At 41.9% G+C, this 16416-nt stretch overlaps 1 protein-coding gene across 1 annotated transcript in view; it reads right to left on the bottom strand.

The window, feature by feature from the left end:
* kdrl (kinase insert domain receptor like) overlaps positions 1-16416 on the bottom strand; it is a 53333-nt gene that overhangs the window by 25313 nt on the left and 11604 nt on the right. The window contains exons 3-11 of the mRNA XM_051859757.1: positions 15258-15454; positions 13350-13474; positions 12174-12342; positions 11883-12019; positions 11553-11724; positions 11340-11457; positions 11005-11174; positions 7972-8128; positions 6225-6345 (exon numbers count right to left, since the gene is read on the bottom strand). Coding sequence (XP_051715717.1) covers positions 6225-6345; positions 7972-8128; positions 11005-11174; positions 11340-11457; positions 11553-11724; positions 11883-12019; positions 12174-12342; positions 13350-13474; positions 15258-15454 — 1366 coding nt within the window. The remainder of the gene's footprint in view (positions 1-6224; positions 6346-7971; positions 8129-11004; positions 11175-11339; positions 11458-11552; positions 11725-11882; positions 12020-12173; positions 12343-13349; positions 13475-15257; positions 15455-16416) is intronic.

Below are 16416 nucleotides of genomic sequence, written 5' to 3'. Positions count from 1 at the left end.
CAAGACACAGCGAGAGCCACCAAACAGTTTCCTCAAACTGTCACCAGTTACTTTGACTATTATTTTTGGTGTCTCAGGTTTCACCCTGAATAAACTTGTTCTTTTGTTCACCGCAACTTGAGTCCTCCTTTCATTCACCGCCCGACAGAATCAACTGACCACGATGGACTCAGCGAACGAACTAGAGTTACGACAAGCTATTGCTCAACAGGGCATTCTGTTAGGACGGCAGCAGGAGGAGTTGTCAGCTTCTCATCATGCCATGACGGAGATGTCACGCCAGCTAGCCGAGGTTACCCGGCGGCTCGAACGGCTTCAGCCCCATCCTCCCGTGGTTCCCACTACACCAGGTCTACCTGACACTGAGGTGGCAAACCCCCGCCGATCTGAACCCCGCCTTAACCCACCTGCTCCATATTCCGGTGAGCCCAACTCATGTCGCTCATTTCTGTCACAGTGCTCATTGACTTTTTCACTACAGCCTTCCTGCTTCTTGACGGAGAAGTCGAAGGTAGCCTTCGTCATCATGCACCTGGCCGGGCTTGCAAGAGAGTGGGGAACAGCTATGTGGGACAATGAGCATGATTGCTGCAGGTCATACGAGGATTTCTCAGCGGAGCTTCGCAAGGTATTTGACCGTTCGTCACTGGGCACCGAGGCGGCACGGGCATTGTCGCTGTTACAACAGGGGGCTCGGTCCGTATCGGAATATTCGATCGAGTTCCGTACACTCGCAGCATCCTGTGGGTGGAATTCGAAGGCACAGTGGGACCATTTTCTCCATGGCTTAGCTGAGTACATTAAGGATGAGATTTACTCGCTGGAATTACCCCCCGCGCTTGACGGACTGGTGGACCTCGCTATCCGGGTTGACAACCGGATTGCCATTCGTTCCCAGCATCGAAGGGCGGGGTTTCCTCACAGATCCGTCAGCAACGCACAGAGCACGGGAGTGGTTACATCACAACAGTCCGGCCTATCTGAGGAGGAACCCATGCAGATCGGGAGAGCTCATCTGACTGTCGCAGAGCGGCATCATCGCCTCGCCAATAACTTGTGCCTCTACTGCGGGGAGGCGGGGCACATGGCTGCGGGTTGTCCCTTAAAGGGGCGACGCTCATCCTTCAGAGGACGACGCACGGTGAGCGTTACTAACACGCTACTGCCGTCTGGTGGTCGATCCACACTCCCGGCTTTATTGCAGTTCGGAGGGGCGGCCCACCGAGTGTCAGCTTTAATTGATTCTGGGGCGGAGGGTGATTTTATGGATATAGGACTGGCTGAGCACTTGGGCATCTCACACTCTCTCTTGGCTGAGCCAATTTCAGCCAGAACACTTTGTGGTACCCCCCTCACAAGGATTACTCATTCCACAAGGCTTATTAGCCTCACCATTTCCGGGAATCATGCTGAGGAGATTCGATTCCTATTGATTCATTCTCCTTCTGCTCCAGTGGTTTTGGGGCACACTTGGCTGGTTAAGCACAACCCTCACATCGACTGGGCTCTTAATTCCGTATTGGCGTGGAGCCCATTCTGTTTGTCTCAGTGTTTGGTGTCTGCTTCTTTCCCATTAATGTCTGTTTCTGTGTTACAGGAGGAACCGGTGAGCCTGGCGGGTGTACCAGAGGCTTACCATGATTTGAGGGCGGTGTTCAGTAGGTCCCGAGCTTCATCTCTTCCTCCGCACCGCCCGTACGACTGTGCGATAGAATTATTACCTGGCACTTCTCCACCCAAGGGGCGCCTTTATTCGCTCTCCGGTCCTGAGAGGGAGGCCATGGAGAGATACATCAGCGATTCTCTATTAGCCGGTATAATACGTCCTTCTTCCTCTCCGGCCGGGGCGGGGTTCTTCTTCGTGGGGAAGAAGGATGGATCATTGCGTCCCTGTATAGATTACCGGGGGCTGAATGACATCACGGTAAAGAATAGCCACCCTTTGCCGTTGATGTCTTCAGCATTCGAACTCTTGCAGGGAGCAACCATCTTTACGAAGTTGGACTTACGCAATGCTTACCACCTGGTTCGGATTAGGAGGGGGGATGAGTGGAAGACCGCTTTTAATACCCCTACAGGTCACTTCGAATATTTGGTCATGCCCTTTGGACTCTCAAACTCCCCAGCGGTCTTCCAGGCACTCGTAAATGACGTGCTCAGAGACATGGTCGACCGGTTTGTATTTGTTTATCTCGACGACATCCTGATCTTCTCCCAGAACGAGCGCGACCATGTTCAGCACGTCAGGCGAGTGTTACAGCGGCTACTCGAGAATCGTTTATTCGCTAAAGTGGAGAAGTGTGAGTTTCACGCGCGGTCGGTTCCGTTCCTGGGTTTCGTTCTGTCGCCTGAAGGCATCCGAATGGATCCGGGGAAGGTAAAGGCGGTTGCTGATTGGCCCACCCCAGAGAATCGTAAGGCGGTCCAGCGATTTCTGGGGTTCGCCAATTTTTACCGACGATTCATTCGGAACTTTAGCCAGGTCGCCCTGCCACTGACGAATCTCACCTCCACACGAATTCGTTTCTGTTGGTCAACGCAGGCTCAGAAGGCGTTTGAGCAACTAAAGCGCCGCTTTGTTTCGGCCCCGATTCTCACTAATCCCGACCCGTCTCGTCAATTCATTGTGGAGGTGGATGCATCAGAGGTAGGAGTGGGAGCGATTTTGTCTCAGAGGTCACCTTCGGACGACAGAGTACACCCATGCGCATTCTTTTCTCATCGTCTCACTCCTTCGGAACGGAATTACGACATCGGGAATAGAGAGTTACTGGCTGTTAAGTTGGCATTGGAGGAGTGGCGTCACTGGTTAGAGGGCGCGGGGGTTCCATTCTTAGTTTGGACCGACCACAAGAACTTAGAATATATTCGGTCCGCGAGGAGGCTAAATTCTCGGCAGGCTCGCTGGGCATTATTCTTCGGCCGGTTTGTGTTTAACATCTCCTATCGCCCCGGTAGTAAGAACGGTAAGCCCGATGCGCTCTCACGGATTTTTGAGGCTGAGGCTAGTCCCACTTCCCCGGTGACCATTGTGGCCCCCAGTCAGGTGGTCGCAGCGGTTACCTGGGGAGTGGAGTCCAGGGTACGTGAGGCGTTACACGACGTCACGATTCCCGCGGGGTGCCCAGTGGGTCTACTGTTCGTGCCGGAGTCGGTCCGAACTGGCGTTCTTCAGTGGGGTCACTCATCCGGTCTAGCTTGCCACCCGGGAGCGGCTCGAACGTGTGCGTTAATCAGGCAGCGGTTCTGGTGGCCCTCACTGGCGCAGGATACTCGGAGGTTCGTATCTGCCTGTCCGGCGTGTGCGGTGGGTAAGGGCTCTAATCGACCCTCGGCAGGGCTACTCCGACCGCTGTCAATCCCTTCAAGACCCTGGTCACACATAGCCATGGACTTTGTCACGGGCCTACCCCCGTCTAGTGGCAATACCGTGGTTCTTACCGTGGTGGACAGGTTCTCGAAGGCGGTTCATTTTGTTCCCCTCCCCAAACTACCCTCAGCGAGGGAGACAGCGGTCATTGTCTTAGACCACGTTTTTCGCATTCATGGCCTCCCGGTGGACGTGGTTTCTGACAGGGGTCCCCAGTTTGTGTCAAGGTTTTGGACAGAATTCTGTCGACAGCTGGGGGCGACGGCGAGCCTATCTTCCGGTTATCACCCGCAGACGAACGGTCAGGCTGAGCGAGCCAACCAGGACTTAGAGAGAGTCCTGCGCTGTGTGGCGTCGGCAGAGCCGTCTACTTGGAGTTCCAGGTTAACCATGGTCGAGTACGCACATAACTCACTCCCTGTCTCGTCTACGGGATTATCACCCTTCCAGTGTTGTTTAGGCTACCAGCCCCCATTATTTCCCTCCCAAGAATCCGATGCCATTGTTCCATCCGCGCATTCGTTCATTCAGAGGTGCCTTCGTACGTGGAGGCTCGCCAGAGAAGCCCTTTCACGGACTGGCGAGAGGAACAAGGCGTCAGCGGATCGTCACCGTTCTAAGCCCCCACTTTACGTGTGTGGTCAAAGGGTTTGGCTGTCAGCCCAGGACATTCCCCTCAAGCTTCCCGCACGTAAACTGGGACCCAAATTCATTGGACCGTACATCATAACCAAGGTGCTTAACCCGGTGACGGTTCGACTTAAATTACCGCCCCAATTTAAGAGAATTCACCCGGTGTTCCATGTTTCCAAGATCAAGCCCGTTATTCGCTCCCCACTTCAGCCCCAGACCTCTGCTCCGCCGCCTCCCAGACTCATCGAGGGGTTGCCTGCCTACACGGTAAGGCGACTTCTTGATGTGAGACGGAGGGGCAGAGGCCATCAATATCTGGTAGACTGGGAGGGTTATGGTCCGGAGGAGAGATGCTGGATTCCAGCTCGGGACGTGCTGGACCGCACTCTTATTGACCAATTCCATCGGCGTCATGGTGAGTCCTCTGGGGACGCCAGGAGGCGTCCCTGAGGGGGGGGGTTCTGTCACAGGTTCAGGGTGTGACACCGGCTCTTCCTGTTGTTCGTCTTGTCCTGTCATTTTTTTGCAGCTCGTGATTGGAGTATCAGCGCTACGGTGCTTAATCACGAGCTGATCTCCCACACCTGTCGCTCGTTCCCTCTACCCTTTATGTGCCCAGCTGTGTCTATCCCTTGTTGTCAGTTGATCACTTCATGTCGCGTGGACGTTACATGTCGGTACTGCATTTTGGTTTGTGTTTTACCTGTTTGATTTTGTGTTCAGGACCCGTAGACGAGGAGTTTCTAGCAAGTTAGATTCTCTTGTTGGGCTCGTGCTCGTCTTCCGCTGGGTCGTCCTGTCTCCTGCTTTCTCGGTGGTCTCTCCTGCCTGTGTGTCAGCTGTCGTGTGCGCAAGACACAGCGAGAGCCACCAAACAGTTTCCTCAAACTGTCACCAGTTACTTTGACTATTATTTTTGGTGTCTCAGGTTTCACCCTGAATAAACTTGTTCTTTTGTTCACCGCAACTTGAGTCCTCCTTTCATTCACCGCCCGACAAACACATTCGAGGGACCACAATGACTGCCCTGTACATATATAGCATTTAAAGTCATCTCATGTATTTGAAAACAGGCTTGAAACAATCAACATTCAGTGCATGAATAGTCCTGGGAGAAAGTTCTGTTTATGAGGACTTTACTGGCTTCAGTGCGCTCAGTAAGATGGACTGATATATCAGTATAAACTCAGTCCTGAGGCACCACTCAAAGCAGCAGCTGCCCTGTTTACTGGCCTCTGTTCTCCACTGAAGGTGACTGAACCGTGACATAATTTACAGCAGAGCTAAATGAGCCCCAGCTATTAGTTCTATTAGGAGAGAACACACACATGGTCACAAGCTCACTGAATGTCATTCCTCACAAATCTATTGGTACTTCAGTCAAATAGACTACTGAGGCAGATTGCATCGTCTGGAAACATAATGCAGACTGTTGCTTTTTTGTGGTTTTTATTATATTGAGAGCTATTTTCTCAAAATGATTTCAAAAAGGGCAATTTGGTGATGTGAATGTTCAATAGACTTTATGAGGTTTAAATGAAAGACAGATGTGTGCTGCTTGAATCTTCCCTTTCACTTCAAAATCAGCATTTTTGTAAGAGCATATAAGCTGCAGTATTTTGAGGTTTATTATTTTAGTCCAAAATGAGGCTGACAGAGTCATTAATCTGGATTAGCAACCCAATTTCAGAATTATGTAAAACCTTTGGTTTTAAGAGTTTGACTTGCAGACATTCAAATGAATATATTTCCAATGAATTATTCCATTTACATTCACATTTTTATCTAACAAAACTTTTATTGAATTTTTAAAGGTAGACTTTATATTGCAATAAGGCAGTCATTCGGACAGTATGACAGTATACTGACACCTAGGGATGTGGCCGCAGTAGTTTCCAGTTACCGATTCCACTGTACAAATGTGCCATTCCCAGTTAACCAAGAAATTGTTTACCAAGATAAAATAAGTAACTTTGTCTGGTCATGTCACCTCAACATGACAGCTGCAATGGCACGGCCGCTCCATGTAAAATAATCTTTTTTTATTAAGCTACTGAATCTCATGAAATCTCATGTGAGTGTACATGATTTTAACATTTTTTTCAAAAATATTATTCACTTCTTTATGTTTAAAGCTTAATTAATGAGGGAAAAATACTGAATGCATCTTTAAGGGCAAAAACTCTCACTAATAAATGACAAAATTGCACATAATACCTACCCTGTTTTTACTTTTTAATAATCCAACCTTGGTGCTGATATCCTTAATCAGATTATGAGGATAATGGTTGTGTGATTCAGTGGCTTCATCAACAGGAAGAGGATCAGTGTAAAGTTTGCACCTATCAGACAAAAAAAAACAAAAAAAAACATGCAAAAACATTTAGAGAAATCATAATAGCTGTGAACCAGTAATTGTAATAAGGAAAAGATATTTATAATACGTTAACATCAGAAACTTTTCTGGGGTTTGCAGAGGAAGTTTTTGCCTTTTGACATCAAAGCAGGATGTACACAAGGAAATACCAAGGCGTATGACCATGGGATTTCAGTGAATGCCCTCTACTTTTAGTGAGAAACAGAAAACAGGTCTTATTTTAAAAATAATATGAATCTGTTGGCCAAATGATCTCTTTTAGCCGATTTCTTTAAGATATCTTTATCTTTTGCCACTGACTGTAAGGTTTCATGGACCCTGATGAAAGTGTGTTTCTTTTATCTGCATTTGAAAACCATGTATCAAGTCATGTGTTTTATGCCTTGAAGCCACAGGAGACCAAAGACCTGTTTTGCATCAATCTGAGTGGAGGAACAATCGGATTAATGAGAGTCGAGGTCGGAGAGGAAACTGCAGCGTGACAGGAAGGGCTGAGTCATGCGTCACCGTTCAAAGGAAACACCCCCACTCTCTGGACGGCTGAGATAAGGCTGATCCCAGACCACCATGGTCAACAAGGGACAACTGATAACTTCTCACCTTCATGAGCACAGTAATGAGATCTCAAAGATGGACCCTTCCAAAAAAACCACTGATTTATGGACAATTAATGACCATGCACACATCGCAACTAAATTATGATCATATAGGGATTCGCTCTCACAACTTCCAAATCTTGCAGTGAGAACATGGTCACTTTTTTTCTTTTGGTCACTGCTCAAGAAATTAATTCATTTTACTACTAAAATAAAAGGAATGAGTTTGTCTTTTTTCCAACTAGGACACTGCAATTAACCTCCAATGTTCCTCACTCATTAGCTGTTGAAAATCAGTTCTTCTCACCATCTATATTATGAGCTGTTGTGTTTACTGCCACCAATGATTATATTTAAAACAGCCAAAGTGGTATTTTGGAACTGTGGTAACAAAGCCTAAAGTATTTTTGTCGCAAATTTGGCAAGACTCTTTGACAAATAATTACTCTCAATTATGAGAAACTCTTGTTATGACACACCAACTAAGTTTAGGAGACATCCGTAGCGCTCATAAAGGTTCATTAAAAGGCTGGCATTTACACTGGGACACTTTTGCTTTCAGCACAATGCAAGCTTGGGGAATGTGACCAATAAATTGTCCTCACATTTACAGAGCCAGTGACTACAAAAGAGCCAGTGACTGTAGCTCTGGGGCTATTTTTCATCAATAAGCATACTTTATTTTGGACCAATGTCAAGGAAACAGTTCATTTGAATAATGAAAGCTGTGGGTAAAGGCCAACATTCATCATTGATATTAACACCTCAGCAAGAGAAGAATTCTGCTATGCAGGAGGGTGACAACTGTTTATGGAGCCACAAACCAAAATTTGTGGAAATAACAAGAAAAAAATATAGCCCATATTTCTCCTTTGACACAATGAAATGTGACCTGAAGTTATACAATGTTTTCATTTAATGTGGATTTACTAATCAGAAGACCTGGCGATTCAAAGCAAATCTGAACATGAACAGTAACAAAATTATTGACTTACTCTGTAAGATCAGGGCTGTGGTCACATGGCTGCCAAAACCAGGTAATGCTGGGCATGGGAATCCCAAATGCAGTGCAGGTGAGCTTGTGCTCTTGGCCATATCTGTAAGTTTGGGGGCCCACTGGAGCCACGTCCTCCTCAGAGATCTTTGGCTTCACTGTGTGCATTTGGACATAGAACATTAGTCATTTAAATGGTCAGTCCCAGAATACAGATCATTTGCAGATCACTGGCTAACGTTAAAAACTTTCACCTCATATTTCCAATTTGGAAGAGTAAGAATATTCAAGTTTATGTGAACTTCATTAAGAGAGGTCTATATTGCCTTTATAGACCTCACTGAAGTGTATCTGTGCTCATGAAGGAGAAAAACAGCATTTGATGAATGATGCCTAAAACAGTCTCTTAATTGCAACCAGAAATCTCTGAATTCTGTTTCCGTTGTTTTTGACCTTGCTTTTGCTTTTGGGTCTGTGATGATGTCATATACTTTAGTTCAGGTTGAGGTCAGAGAAGCATAGAAATAAATATTTTATATTAGACCAGAAGAGGTAATCATACTTGTGTACATTGCGGGAATGGAATTTTTCCAAAAATTCAGGGTAAATCTGGGCAGCACATTGCTAAGATATCAGCTCTGACAGCACATTCCAGAGCTCTTGCCAGAGAAGAGCATATCAATTCCTTTGCTTTCTTAGATTTTTTTTTCTTTGTGAGTTTTAAAAAAACAAAACAAAAAAAAAAACATAATGCCCAATGCAATCAAACATTTGCTGAAAAATCTGTTTGGCTTTACTCACATGTAACAACTAAAAGCTACTTGATTCTTTAATTTCTATTTTGATTCCCCAACTAATCGAATAATGACATTTCCTTCAAACAATGTAGACATGTAAAGGGTTAGTTCACCCAAAAATATAAATTCTGTCATTAATTACTCACCCTCATGTCGTTCCACACCCGTTAGACCTTTGTTCATTTTCGGAACACAAATTAAGATATTTTTGATAAAAATCCGATGGCTCAGTGAGGCCTCCATTGCCAGCAAGATAATTAATACAATTAACACAGAAAGCTACTAAAGACATATTTAAAACAGTTCATGTGACTACAGTGGTTCAACCTTAATGTTATGAAGCAACAAGAATGCTTTTTGTGCACCAAAAAAAAAAAAACGACTTTATTCAACAATATTTAGTGATGGGCGATTTCAAAACACTGCTTCATGAAGCTTCGAAGCTTTACAAATTTTTGTTTCGAATCAGTGGTTCGGAGCGTGTATCAAAGTGTCAAAGTCACGTGATTTCAGTAAGCGAGGCTCATAAGCGTTGCAAAATTTCAATGGTTCACCACTGGAGGGCGTGACTTTAGCAGTTTGATACATGCTCACAAAAAGTATTCTTGTCGCTTCATAACATTAAGGTTGAACCACTGTAGTCACATGAACTGTTTTAAATATGTCTTTAGTAGTTTTCTGGGCATCTGAAAGTGTTAAAGGGTTAGTTCACCCAAAAATGAAAATAATGTCATTTATTACTCACCCTCATGTTGTTCTCCACCCCTAAGACCTTTGTTCATTCTCGGAACACAAATTAAGATATTTTTGATTAAATCCGATGGCTCAGTGAGGCCTGGATAGACAGCAATGTTACTTCCTCTCTCAAGATCCATAAAGGTACTAAAAACATATTTAAATCAGTTCATGTGAGTACAGTGGTTCTACCTTAATATTATACAGCTACGAGAATACTTTTTGTGTGCCAAAAAACCCCCCCAAAATGACTTTTTAACAATATCTAGTGATGGCCGATTTCAAAACACTGCTTCATGAAGCTTCAGAGCTTTACGAATCAAATCAGCAGTTCGGAGCACCAAAGTCACGTGATTTCAGCAGTTTGGCGGTTTGATACGCGATCCGAATCACTGATTCGACTCAAAAGATTCATAATGCTCCGAAGCAGTGTTTTGAAATCGGCCATCACTAGATATTGTTAAGAAGTTGTTATTTAGATTTTTTGGCGCACAAAAAATATTCTCGTCGCTTTATAATATTAAGGTAGAACCACTGAACTTGCATGAACTGTTTTAAATATGTTTTTAGTACCTTTATGGATCTTGAGAGAGGAAGTACCATTGCTGTCTATGCAGGCCTCGCTGAGCCATCGGATTTAATCAAAAATATCTTAATTTGTGTTCCGAAGATGAACGAAGGTCTTACAGGTGTAGAACGACATGAGGGTGAGTAATAAATGACATTATTTTCATTTTTGGTTGAACTGACCCTTTAATTATCTTGCTGTCAATGGAGGCCTCACTGAGCCATCGGATTTTATCAAAAATATCTTAATTTGTGTTCCAAAGACAAACGAAGGTCTTAAGGGTGTGGAACAACATGAGGGTGAGTAATTAATGACAATTTTAACTTTTGGGTGAACTAACCCTTTAAATCTATATAAACGTATGCAAATGTGTGCAAATATTTTAATATGTATGTTTAAAATATAAATTACAATAGAAAGTGCAGATAAACAAAAATGTCAAAGTTTGAAAGCAGCAAAACAGTTTCAATAGCCAAAATATAAATAATATTAAAGAAAAACAAAACTACAAATTAAATGTTGACAGCTGAGTTTCTTTCTTCTGTTGAACACAAAGGAAGATATTGAATGTTGGTAACCAGAGAGTTGAGAGTAGCCATTGACTTCTATAGTATTTTTTTTTTCCTACTATGGAAGTCAATGGCTAACGTCAACTGTCTGATTACTAACAATATCTTGTTTTGTGTTCAACAGAAGAAAGAAACTCATACAGGTTTGGAACAACTTGAGGGTGAGTAAATGATGACAGAATTTTCATTTTTGGGTGAACTATCCCTTTAAGTTACTGTTCATATTAACAGAACAGAAATGTGACTGTTGGCTATTTTTATTAGTGATTTGTGGCAGACCTATTTAGTCCACTATTGTTTGATGTAGAGAAAACAATCAGATGCTCATAATCATGTGCAGTTTATTCTGGTTTTCTTTGCATTACCTCTGACTTCCAGCTTGTAGCTGAGGTTTCTGTAGAGACCCTTCTCCTGGTTTGAAAGTGCGATAGTGAAGATCCCAGCATCCTTCTGCCTCACTTGTTTTATGGTCAGGTTGTAGCCCAGAGTCTCATAACACGTGGAATTTTCTGAAATGGCAACTCCATCTTTGTACCTATACAAATTGGCAGCAGAAAAAAATTACTCAACTCACCAATACAATAATCTTACAATTAATCCATTACTGGTAGGATACATGTAGTTGGTTACTACACATTAAATTCTTCTTATGGCTTTTGAGTCACATCTCTTATTTTTAAAATACAAAGCATGAATTTACCACAACACTCTGTTGGGTGCAGGCAGGGCATTGACCCGTGGCTCAAACCGGACCTTTCTACCCTCTATAACAGAGATGAATTTGCGTTTATTGTGGGTCACATTGAGGAATGGATGTTCTGTAGAGACAAACAAAAAAATACATTAAATTAATTCAAACCGTTCTATAAAAGCATGAGTGTGTTAAGATAGTGGCACAACATCACATCCTCACCGTATACAGTGACTTCAGTTGACAAATGAACACTTTTATCTTCAATTGATGCTATGCACATATACGTGCCCTTGTCCTCCACTGTCACATTAGGTATGATTAGCGCTTTAGACATTACGATGATTTTGCCAGGTGGGTCCCTTGTACTTTTTATTTGGTGAGTACGATTGATCTAAAAACACAGAGGGGAAGTTCAGAGGATGTCAGGAAAAGATTTGCATAACGCCAGTTCAAATCAGGTAGTTGATCTGAATGTGTACAGTATTAATCTAATACCGCATGTCTTTAGGTAAAACTCAAGCATTTTTAGCAGGGCTCCTAATAACTCACCTGATCCTTATGGAACTGCCACTCAAATTCAATTCTGCCATTGTAAGTAGTCTTTGCAGAGCAGTTGAGGACCAGGGTGTCACCGACCAGTACTTTTGGTTGTTCTGGTTTGATGCCAATCTGTTCTAGCTCTGACGCTAGGCACAGAGAGAATTCAGGTTATGTCATGGAAAAAAGCATTTGTAATTTTCAATCACAGATTTTCAAAATGTAATTGCCTAACTGGGATTTTCTCCTTAGTATTAAGCAGCTACCTTTGATCTATGGATTTTTGCAATTAAAATGACTCACCTAGCCTTAAGAGGATGTAGTGAGATTTTAAATCTGGAAATGTCATGTTATCCACTCTGGTCAAACATGTAATCATGCGGTAGTTGTCATAAGGTTTCAAGGGGATCTTGAAACCTCTCTTTGGATCCCACTCCACCCTACTTTTTATATCATCTGCCATGGGATCCATCTGGAGAGCAAGAGGAGAGGATTTATTTAACAAGCTATCTTTAAAAATAAATGATGTTTCTTTCCGTGAAGAAGTAAACAAGTTGTGTCAAACTTTTATGACTTGTGATTAGCAGCCAATTCAGTAATGAGCAAAACAGGGCTAAGTTTGTCTGTAAGAAACTGATCATAGTCGCGTTGTATACCCCATTTCACTTCTTTTGTTTGTTCGTGGTCCAAGTGCCCTGCTAGGAAAGAAGGGAAGGAAGGAAACAGGAAGGACAAATGCCACAGATCTTCCAATGGCAGGAAGGTCACATAACTATCTGTGCCATCTGGCTTAGAAGTATTTATCCATAGGACTGTGAGAAATGACCATAGACCCACTACATGACCACTGTGGAAAAAAAAAAAACACTACCGTTGTTGTTGTTCGCTGCCAGTGCAGTTTGAAGGACAGAATCTACTGTTTTTATGAATTATGTAAGAGGCTGCTTACTAGTATTCTTAAAATAAGATGTGGTGGTGGTCCGTCAGATATAATGTTGAGAAATAAAATAAAATAAAAAATACAGATGTAGCTATTTAGTCTTTTTTTGTGTAGCCGGAACAGTTTTTTCCAACCTGGTCTTCATGGACCTAAAGCATAAAAAATGTGTTTTATTTATAACCTGGGTTTCTATTCTGAGTGAAAAACAACAGTCTAACACTACCTTCCTTTTCTTACAGGAAGCAGACAGAGAGACTCCTTAGGCCTCCTTGAGCTTCCCTGAGTCCATGGCACACTGTCTCTATCTATATACGCATTCTCAGGGCTTTAATGGGTGTGAGAAATTCTGAGACGCCCATGGTTCAATGCATTCTTCAATGTCAGATCATACAAAACATCCTCTATTTTTCATGTCAAGGCTTTTGAGGCATGGAAAGCAGGTAAAACATTCACCTCCACCACATGCGGCCGTAAATTATGTGTGAATGTATTTAAATACAGTGGGTTCAAAATCAGTGACGCTAACATAAAATACTCACAGTCTGAAGGATAACATGTTGGCTTGGGGACGTTGTTCTGCAGGGGACCACAAAAAAGGGATCGTCCCGATACGCAAAAAGCATTTTTGGTGAACTGTAAGTCTCCACAAATGGATGTTTGTGATCTGTGATTTAAAATTAAGCACAAAATAATACAGTAAGCAAAAAATAACAACACTTTGCTTAACACAAAGCTAATTTACCATACCAGTCACAAATACAATAATTCATTAATTCACTCATGAGCTTTATGATTTTGAATGGCTTTTATAAAAAAAAAAAAACAACAACAAAAAAACATTTAATCTTTTATCAGTGAATTATTGGACTTCAGGCAATACCTAGACATCCAACCTTGGGGAGCAATTAAATATCCCAGATAAAGTCAGATCATTTTTCTCTTTAAGCACACACAGACTGCTGGATAAAGAAACAGAAACAGCTTGGCAGGAGGGGATGTTACTGTACAGCTATGCTGTGAGATTGGCGTGATTAAACAAACAAAATCTTGTGTGTGCTGACAGGGTTCATGTAATAAAATATGTTTTTTTAAATAAACTTTTCTCACATAAACAGTGTAATCACATAGTGAGATGAACCAGGGGACTATCAGGTACTAAATTGGCTATGTATGCAGCAGGCTTAAGTGGAAGAGGTCTGCTAAACAAAACAGCTGGTGAGCCAGAGTCTTGGTGAGCTTTGTTGTCATTTTCACAGCTAAAGTTATCACTGTCTTTTGCTATTTTGTCTTTTACAGATCAGCTCTTTTGGGAAATACACTACCGTTCAAAAGTTTAGGGTCAGTAAGGTTTTTAAATATTGTTTAAGTCTTATGCTTATGCTGCTGAAGTCTTTTGCAACTTTTTTCAATTGTAATAAATTTTAACATGTAATTTATTCCTGTGATGCAAAGCTGAATTTTCAGCATTATTACTCCAGTCTTCAGTGTCACATGATCTTCAGAAATCATTCTAATATGCTGATTTGGTGCTCAAGAAACGTTTCTTATTATTATTAATGTTGAAATCAGTTCTGCTGCTTAATAATTTGCGGAAACCATGATTATTTTTTTTTTTCCAGGTTCTTTGATGAATAGAAGAACATTAATTTGAAAGAGAAATCACTTTTGATCAATTTAATGCATTTTTGCTGAATAAAAGTATAATTAAAAAAAAAAAAAAAAATTACTGATCCCAAACTTTTGAACAGTAGTGTATCTTTTTGAGACACATTCATAAAACTCTATGCTATTGCACTTGCTTAAAATGTTAACAGCCTAAACAGTTGTCATTAGGCACAGGAAGACTCTAAGCAGGAGCCCAAACAGGAAATTATCAAAGACCAGACTTCCAGAACAATCAAACTCTGTTGCCACTCTCTAAAGACATTTAGCTATATATATAATCACTGATTTTCTATTTCCTAGTCTTATGACAGTTTGGTTTTGTCTTGCAGATATGGTCCAGTTCTCGGTGATTCAATCCTTCTAAGTGAGCGCAGTCATGAGTGCAGCTGTATAGTTACTAGCTCCATTGCCCAGCTAACAGGTTTACGGCTTTGTTGTAGTTTCGTTAAGGTCTACAATAAGGTGGGGCCTCTCGTTACTTCATTTCTTTTTTTAATCTAATGCTTTTCTAATGGCTTGGAGTCTTTCCAGGTCCTCTTTCACACAGAAGACCTCAAATTTCTCTTCTGGCAAATAATTGGAAGCAAAGTGCCAACAAGTTTCTTGGTTCATCCAGTAGGGATCGGTCCATTTGTAACCAAAAACAGTGAAGTACATGTTTATTATGCCTAATAAATAGCTCTTTGGTCTGTTTATCTAAAAATAAGCTTTGTTTTATGAAACCATTTTTCTACAACCTCTTGGTCTATAATAAAAATATTAGTAAGTATTCTTAATCTTACCTTTAACAAAAACATATGTGGACACCTGATGATCGCTGGACTTTTGGTAACTGCATGTGTAGAAGCCAGTATCGCTGTGCCTCAGGTTGTGTATGACCAGCTTGCTGCAGTTCTTGTGCGGTCTCTCCTTACAAGACTCAATGTGTACCGATGACACATTTCTGTCAGCCAGCCTCCAATGCAGCGAAGCTGATCCTCTAATGTAAGTCACACCATATAAACAAAACATCACCAACAATAAGGACAATTTCATAGGCAAGCAGACTTATGCCAAATTAAATAACCATTGCTTAGAGTGTCTGATGCTATAACTTTGATTTGTAGCTATTCATGATATTTATAACCAAACTTAAAAACAAAATCAGAAACATTATACCACAAATGACATACAACCATATCCTGCAGCCTCTTTCAGTTTACTGTGAAATTACAAACATAATCCTAACAGTAATTCAACTACATCAACTGCAGATGTTTTTACTGGCATCCTGAGCATAACTTTAAAATTACACATAAGGAGGGTTTATACCCAAGAAACCAAAAATCTTCCATCGACTGAATGCATCTGCGGTTCCTGATCACATCTTAAAGGGTTAGTTCACCCAAAAATGAAAATTCTGTCATTAATTAATCACCCTCATGTCGTTCCAACCCCATAGGACTTTTGTTCATCTTCGGAACTCAAATGAAGATCTTTTAGATGAAATCCGAGAGCTTTCTGTCCCTCCATAATTCAACCTGTTCATCATATAAAGCAATCGTTTCTCTTCAGATAATTTGTACTAAACCGCTCAATTCATATTTTGAAGCGTCAAAGTGGTAGTCGCGTAGCTGTCTATGGAGGGACTGAAAGCTCTCAGATTTCATCAAAAAGATATTCATTTGTGTTCCCAAGATGAATGAAGGTCTTATGGGTTTGGAACAACATGAGGGTGAGTAATTAATGACAGAATTTTAATTTTTGGGTGAACTAACCCTTCAAAAGTTTCAAGAATTTTTCTGAATGACTGAAAATGACTTTTTACTCTTGAGAGCATGCCAGATTCATCATCCATATTTCCAGGATATTCAACTGGGTTTATTTCAGTTTTAAACATATTCAGTTAGTGTTCAACTTTCACATGGGAACAGGTATTTATTGGATGAAGTGTCCAAATGA

Source organism: Ctenopharyngodon idella, chromosome 14 (genome assembly GCF_019924925.1).
Source record: "Ctenopharyngodon idella isolate HZGC_01 chromosome 14, HZGC01, whole genome shotgun sequence".
Lineage (NCBI taxonomy): Eukaryota > Metazoa > Chordata > Actinopteri > Cypriniformes > Xenocyprididae > Ctenopharyngodon > Ctenopharyngodon idella.
Note: the sequence above shows the minus strand (reverse complement) of the source record. Positions and strands in the feature narration are given on the sequence as shown.